An 8,170-nucleotide genomic window follows, 5' to 3' on the forward strand; every position below is an offset into this window, starting at 1 on the left:
TCCCCTATCAATTTCATCTTGTCATGTTTCTATCGAAAAATATGACTGAAAAGTGATCTTTGAAACAAAAACATGAATTTTAAATAGCAATAGCAATTCTTGTTCATTATACGCTGTGGAGTTTATAGCAAGAAGCGCCCAATACTTGCAGTTTCTGTGAAAGAGGACGCGGAGCGTATCGTCATTCTGATTCCCTGTGTCCGCTGACGTTGATAAATTAGCTCATTTTTTAATCCACGTGTCTTGTTAAACCGGGTTTTCATAAACCATTTTTTGTATCAGAGGAGTCGACAGTCTGAAAAGAATCACGTTTAATTATCATTCGATACCTATTGACGAGACAAGGGTTGCGGCGATTTCGCTAATTAAGACTAATTGTAGGTGATCAATCATCCAAGAGTTGATTCTATCTAATGGCCGGAGTACCGCAGTAGGAACTGTCCGACGGCCGAATCCCGGAAATGAAATACACACCACACCCAGCTGACATATCGCAGACACTGGGGGTTACAGAGACTGGGGGTTTACACAGACTGGGGGTTATAGAGACTGGGGTTTACAGAGACTGGGGGTTTACAGAGATTGGGGGTTACAGAGACTGGGGGGTTACAGAGACAGGGTTTTACAGAGACTGAGGGTTACAGAGACTGGGGTTTACAGAGACTGAGGATTACAGAGACTGGGGGTTACAGAGACTGGGGGGTTACAGACACTGAGGTTTACAGAGACTGGGGGTTACGGAGACTGAGGATTACAGAGACTGGGGGTTACAGAGACTGGGGGTTTGCAGAGACTGGGGGGTTACAGAGACTGAGGTTTTCAGAGACTGGGGGTTACAGAGACTGGGGATTACAGAGACTGGGGGTTACAGAGACTTGGGGTTTACAGAGACTGGGGTTTACAGAGACTGGGGGTTACAGAGACTGGGGTTTACAGAGACTGGGGGTTACAGAGACTGGGGTTTACAGAGACTGGGGGTTACAGAGACTGGGGGGTTACAGAGACAGGGTTTTACAGAGACTGAGGGTTACAGAGACTGGGGTTTACAGAGACTGAGGATTACAGAGACTGGGGGTTACAGAGACTGGGGGGTTACAGACACTGAGGTTTACAGAGACTGGGGGTTACGGAGACTGAGGATTACAGAGACTGGGGGTTACAGAGACTGGGGGTTTGCAGAGACTGGGGGGTTACAGAGACTGAGGTTTTCAGAGACTGGGGGTTACAGAGACTGGGGATTACAGAGACTGGGGGTTACAGAGACTTGGGGTTTACAGAGACTGGGGGTTACAGAGACTGGGGGTTACAGAGACTGGGGTTTACAGAGACTGGGGGTTACAGAGACTGGGGGTATACAGGGACTGGGGGTTTACAGAGACTGGGGGTTTACAGAGACTGAGGGTTACAGAGACTGGGGGTTTACACAGACTGGGGTTTACAGAGACTGAGGGTTACAGAGACTGGGGGTTTACACAGACTGGGGTTTACAGAGACTGAGGGTTACAGGGACTGAGGGTTACAGAGACTGGGGGTTACAGAGACTGAGGGTTACAGAGACTGGGGTTTACAGAGACTGGGGGTTAACAGAGACTGGGGTTAACAGAGACTGAGGATTACAGAGACTGGGGGTTACAGAGACTGGGGTTTACAGAGACTATGGTTTACAGAGACTGGGGTTTACAGAGACTGGGGGTTTACAGAGACTGGGGTTTACAGAGACTGGGGTTTACAGAGACTGAGGATTACAGAGACTGGGGGTTTGGGCTTTTATAGTGTAATAGTGTTATTACAGGTAGTATGATGTGGTAGTGTTATAAAATTAGTTGTGGCAGTAGTCGTAGTCGTAGTTGTAGCAGTAGTTGTATATACTAGTAGCAGTTGTATAGAATAGGTCTTCAACAACCAATGCTTGTAAATAGAGGAGATTTGACTTTGACGTATGAGGCGACTAACGAGATCGGGTGGTCAAGCTCGCTGACCTGGTTGATGCATGTCACCGTATCCCAAATGCGTGAATCGATGCTCAAGATGGATTGTCTGATCCAGACCGCCGCCATATGGCTGGAATAATGCTGAGTGCGGTGTTAAACAACAAACAAACAAACAAATAAGCCCCCGGGTGACACGGATGGTCCAGTCTTCTGTTGCAGAGTTGTGTCCCTTAGGCACGCCAGAAGCCTATGATTGTGGGTTTGAACCCCGTTTCGCCCCGATTATGTTTCTAGGTTTGTCAGCACCATACCCGTGGTTGTAGGTCTAATTGAAGTGGTAAACGTCTGAGATCGGCATCACTCTGGGCTTTGCTAGTTTTATTTGTCATTTTGTTGTTGGTAGTAGTGGCAGGAGAAAAAGTAGTAGTATTAGTAGTAGTAGTAGTAGTAGTAGTAGTAGTAGTAGTAGTAGTAGTAGAAGAAGAAGTTTGTGGTAGAAGTTGTGGTAGTAGTACAGGTAGTTTAGTAGTTATTCCAGCTATATGACGGCGGTTTGTAAATAATCGAGTCTGGACCAGACAATCCAGTGATTAACTAGCAGTTGTAGTAGTAGTAGTAGTAGTAGTAGTAGTAGTAGTAGTAGTAGTAGTAGTAGTAGTAGCAGTAGTAGTAGTAGTAGTAGTAGTAGGGGTAGTAGTGGCAGCAGCAGCAGTAGTAGTAGTAGTAGTAGTAGTAGTAGTAGAGGCTGTATCAGGCACATAAAGCTTCCCTCAGCATACACACGCGATGACCACTTTCAACAGTTCATTTGAACACACTATTGGAAGAATCGACTACGACGTCTTATAAAATCATGACGGAAATGCATATTTTACTGCCGCTTCGTTCAGTGTTCCCAGAACGCAGAAGCGGTGTTGATAATATCAAGTTGTGTAAACGAAAGAACTGAGGAATCTTGCTTAGACAGGCTTAGGAACAGTATTTCATTTATATCACGGCGTGTCAGCTTAATGTGGGAGAAAAACCCGAACTGACGTAGGTTGTAGGCTAATGCCATGCACCTGGTCATACAACGAGTAGCGTTTTAGTGATGTAGGTTGTGGGCTAATGCCATGCACCTGGTCATACAAAGAGTACCGTTTTAGTGATGTAGGTTGTAGGCTAATGCCATGCACTTGGTCATACAACGAGTACCGTTTTAGTGATGTAGGTTGTGGGCTAATGCCATGCACCTGGTCTTACAACGAGTACCGTTTTAGTGATGAAGGTTGCAGGCAAATGCCATGCACTTGGTCATACAAAGAGTACCGTTTTAGTGATGTAGGTTGTAGGCTAATGCCATGCACTTGGTCATACAACGAGTACCGTTTTAGTGATGTAGGTTGTAGGCTAATGCCATGCACTTGGTTATACAACGAGTACCGTTTTAGTGATGTGGGTTGTAGGCTAAGGCCATACACTTAGTCATACAACGAGTACCGTTTTAGTGATGTGGGTTGTAGGCTAAGGCCATACACTTGGTCATACAACGAGTACCGTTTTAGTGATGTCGGTTGTAAGCTACTGCTATGCTCTTGGTAGTACAACGAGCACAGTTGTAGTGGTTCAAATTAGAGCAAATCGGGGATTTGTTTGTTTGTTTTTTTGTTTAACACCGAATATGGAAACCGTGGAAAGCCTTGGACGTTGGAGTTGTAGAGGTATGAGCAGTATATATCAGTATAGGGTAGCAGTAGTAGCAGTGGTATAAGCTAGTCATATTAGTAGCAGTAGGATATGCTAGTTGTCGCAGTAGTTTTAATTGTAGTAGTAGTAGTAGCAGTAGCAGGAGCAGTAGTAGTAGTAGTCATAGCAGCAGTAGTAGCAGTGGCAGTAGCAGTAGCAGCAGTTGTAGAAGCAGCAATAGCAGTGATAGTAATTATAGCAGCAGTAGTATTAGCAGTGACAGTAGTAGCAGTAGCAGTAGCAGCAGTTGTAGAAGCAACAGTAGCAGTAGTAGTAGTTATAGCAGCAGTAGTATTAGCAGTGGCAGTAGTAGCAGTTGTAGAAGCAACAGTAGCAGTAGTAGTAGTTATAGCAGCAGTAGTAGTAGCAGTGGTAGCAGTGGCAGTAGTAGCAGTAGTAGTAGCAGTCATAGCAGCAGTAGTAGTAGTAGCAGTGGCAGTAGCAGCAGTCGTAGAAGCAGCAGTAGCAGTAGTAGTAGTTATAGCAGTAGTAGTAGCAGTAGCAGTATTAGTAGTAGTCATAGCAGTAGTAGTAGTAGCAGTGGCAGTAGCAGCAGTTGTAGAAGCAACAGTTGTAGAAGCAACAGTAGCAGTAGTAGTAGTTATAGCAGCAGTAGCAGTAGTAGTAGCAGTAGCAGCAGTTGTAGAAGCAACAGTAGCAGTAGCAGTAGTAGTAGTTATAGCAGCAGTAGTAGTAGCAGCAGCAGTAGCAGTAGCAGCAGCAGTAGTAGTAGCAGCAGTAGTAGTCAAATTAGCAGTAGCAGTGGCAGTAGCAGTAGTATTTGTAGCAGTAGTAGTAGTAGTCATAGCAGCAGTAGTAGTCATAACAGCAGTAGAAGTAGTAGTAGTAGCAGCAGCAGTAGTAGCAGTAGCAGCAGTTGTAGAAGCAGCAGCAGTAGTAGTAGCAGTAGTAGTAGTCATAGCAGCAGCAGTAGGAGGAGGAGGAGGAGCAGTAGCAGTAGTAGCAGCAGTAGTAGAAATAGTAGCAGTAGTACTGTCAGAATACTGCCAGGCGATGTGTCTCATCAGTTCACGTAAACAAATAATGTGAGGCATTGTTATCGGTATCAAATCTGGACGGAAATAAGTATTTTACTGCCGCTTCGGTAAGTTTTTAAAGCCCGTCGAAGCGGCGTCCGAAATTACCATCAAGTTGTGGAAACTGAGATCTGATGAACATCACACCTTGCATGAACCAGTTTCTCGTCATGAGTTCAACATGAGTAGCCAATACTTAACATTCTTCACCGTGATACGTATTCAATATTGCTAAAATCGGCTTAGACCCCATCATTTTCAAACATAGCCTCAAGGCCACAATCACCATCAAATGGCCGTAAAAGGGGAGGTCCACGGTTCGACACATACCAATACACGTGAAAAGATGGCACTTGTTGTTTCCTTTCACGGTGGTTGTGCTGAATCCAAATCCGGCATGGACAACAGACATCCTTGTTCACCCACGTGATCTTTACGTGGTCATGGAAACAATTTTGGCATTCCCTGGACCTTGATTCATTAAGTCGTATTTTAATTAAGGTGTTCAAGTGATTTGATGCACTTTGTGAAGTAAGACCCGTTTTATAACAATAAAGATCATGAACTTAATATATATAAGGGACATAACTCGTAATATCCACTGGGGGCGGTCGGGTAGCCAAGTGGTTAAAGCGTTCGCTCGTCACGCAGAAGACCCGGGTTCGATTCCCGACATGGGTACAATGTGTGAAGCCCATTTCTGGTGTCCCCCGCCGTGATGTTGCTGGAATATTGCTAAAAGCGGCGTAAAACCATACTCACTCACTAATATCCACTGGTGGGGCTACAATCGAGCAAGAAATTCCAGCCTAGTTCAGCAAGGGTGGAAACTGGACTTCTACAGTCAGTTAACTCCCCTGCCTCGGGAAGATGGAACAAACCGTGACGTGACGTCACTTTATACCGTTTCAACGTGAGCTTTGCGGATTGTGGGCGCCGGATTTACAGGGGGGAACGTTGTGCGCCAAGCTGACCTCGAAAGAAATCGTTTCGGAGGCGGTGGAGTCGTGGTCTGCGTTCAATTAATGTCAACTTCTAGTCAGTCGTCATCAAGGGAAACCCAACGAGCCTTTATACGACACGGCCCAGTCAATTTGTGATCATATCATAGACAACAAGCTAGACATTCTGGCAATAGCAGAGACCTAGCTTACTGAGTGAGAATGGTTTTACGCCGCTTTTAGCATCTCTTTAAAATCTCTTTAAAATTAAAATTGCTTTTCTTCCCGTTTAGCGATGCCTGACTGGGCCCTTTCTTCGTCTACCTGAGCTGATGCATAGCACATGTATATTGACAATGCCAGAAGTTGGTATGAGATTATTAAACAGTCAGACGTAACTGGAAATTACATTTTAGGACAATCGGTGCATGAATAAAACATCTGTCTGTTTAGCTATCACTATATTTCATCAACAACCAGACCTGTTCGTCACGGGTGGAACGAGCATTCATTGAAACAGCCATCTGCATAATGCTATCCCTGCGTCACAGGGCCATATGACACATTTGAACCAATCAACTCAACTCGAAAGGGTGCACGGGAATCACTCACGTTGAGACGCCCAACGCTAACACTCATCTACAGGATGAGGTTTCTTGGGATGGAGCTGATGCGTGTTTATTCCTTTGCGTGTCTATTGGTGTCAATATTAGGTAGTCCTATGTGTTCAAGTTGGAGTCGATTTGGACCACTTCAGGTGAACTCGTCAATTGTGAATGCGACATTTGAAACAGTCGACCACGTGGGCCTGCTACAATGTGTACGAGGATGTTATGTGAGGAGTCGCTGCAAGTCTTTTGCTTACGAGACTGAAACAGAAACATGTTTTCTCAACTCAAAAACTGATATGGAGGTTGTAGCGTCTGACAAAGTGAACACCGCAAACACTGTTTACAGCAACATCGCCGACTGGCCAGGGACGTTAGCAGGTGTATGTAACAACCATACCTGCTCTCTTGACTCCATCTGTGTCGACAGGAACGACGTGGCCACGTGCGACACTGTCTACTGTGATCCCCCAGCGTCTCCAACTAACGGCCGCGTACTCCTGGACGGAAGTTCCTTCTACGAACGTGGCCACAAGGTGGAGTTTAGGTGTAACACCGGCTATCGTGGTGACGGTGAGCTGGTGTGTGGGGAAGCGGGGGTATGGGAAGACACCGCCATCTGCATCCCTCCTCCAGTGACCTGTGAAGAAGTGAGACAATGCAATTCGTCCTATGGTGATGGTGAGTACTGGTTGCTGTACAACGCCTCTAGCAATTTTGCTGTGAAGATCTATTGCTGGAAGATGGAGCTCGGCAACTTTTGGGAGTTTATCACCTTACCAGAAGAACACAATTTTGCTCTTTTCCCCACCAGCTGCAAGAATAAATGGAAGACTTCGTATTGTGGACTTACAACCTTTGCCAAGGTCAGAGTTTACCACAAGAAATTATCTGGGTCGAATAGAAAAGAATTTTCAACGGCAGAGTGCTCCGGTGGAAATGCCCCGATAGGACGAGCAGGAAGTTGCAGTGAGGAAGATGTATGTAATGACAGAGAACCGGGCTATTTCAAAATCAGCACGACCGGAACGGGTTTTATTATCGACCCGGATGTGACCTGGAAGGTTACGATTGGTCACGTGAACGTCACAAGGTCAGATGACGGTCAAGTGATTCATGGCACGTGTCTGAGCAACTGCGGCCAGTGTTATCCCGATACTCTATCCGGCTGGTATCCTTTGTTCTTCATCCCAGATCCGAACAACCAGCCCTCGGAATCGGCTGCGGTAATCCCCATCTGCAAATGAACGGCCGCGTGTGTCACCCTTCCTATGAAGAATATAGATTTCACCAATTCCAGTTCATCTAAGGCACCTCAATCCGGTTTGCAGAGTTATGTACTTTAAGCGTGCAAAAATCCAATGATATGTCACCCTTCCTGTGAAGAATACAGATTTCACCAATTCCAGTTCATCTCAGGCACCTCAATCCGGTTTGAGCGTGCAAGAATCGAAATCTGGACATATTTTGATTTAAAAGTATAAGCCTGAATTTGTTTTAAAGAACCATTCATTAATTTGCAAGAATGTAACTTTGGTGGCAGGCAATTTCTTCCTCTTTCAACAGTCTTAATCATAATTATATTTTTCGATAATTCTCATGGACAATTTATTTAATTCGATAAAATCCCAGATCCCCCCTCCCCCTTAAATGGTCGGTCCCTCAATACTTAAATGTGGTGCGATGCAAGAAAGCAAGACAGCGATAGAACGAGAAAACGATATTTGACCCACTGCCGTACATTGAAAAGGGTTTTGCTTACATTCAGCGATCCATTCCTGTAATTTTCACCGCTATTTTGTCTTTCATCCAAGAATTTTTCAACATTTTGTAGTAAATAAATGTGTTAAAGTACTCACTGTTTTTTCGATCTCAGATTTTAAATGAATGCAGTTAATATACAAAATATATAAATATTCAAACAACTC

The 8,170-nt window shown here is 44.9% G+C and overlaps 1 protein-coding gene across 1 annotated transcript; it reads left to right on the forward strand.

Annotated features, from left to right (window-relative positions):
• Positions 1 to 6,280: 6,280 nt before the first annotated feature.
• LOC139455620 (uncharacterized) lies at positions 6,281 to 7,489 on the forward strand. The gene has a single exon (XM_071237175.1). It carries the CDS (start codon positions 6,281 to 6,283, stop codon positions 7,487 to 7,489), a length of 1,209 nt encoding a protein of 402 aa, XP_071093276.1.
• Positions 7,490 to 8,170: the final 681 nt, after the last annotated feature.

Source organism: Haliotis cracherodii, unplaced genomic scaffold (genome assembly GCF_022045235.1).
Source record: "Haliotis cracherodii isolate W230 unplaced genomic scaffold, xgHalCrac1.p SCAF_11, whole genome shotgun sequence".
Lineage (NCBI taxonomy): Eukaryota > Metazoa > Mollusca > Gastropoda > Lepetellida > Haliotidae > Haliotis > Haliotis cracherodii.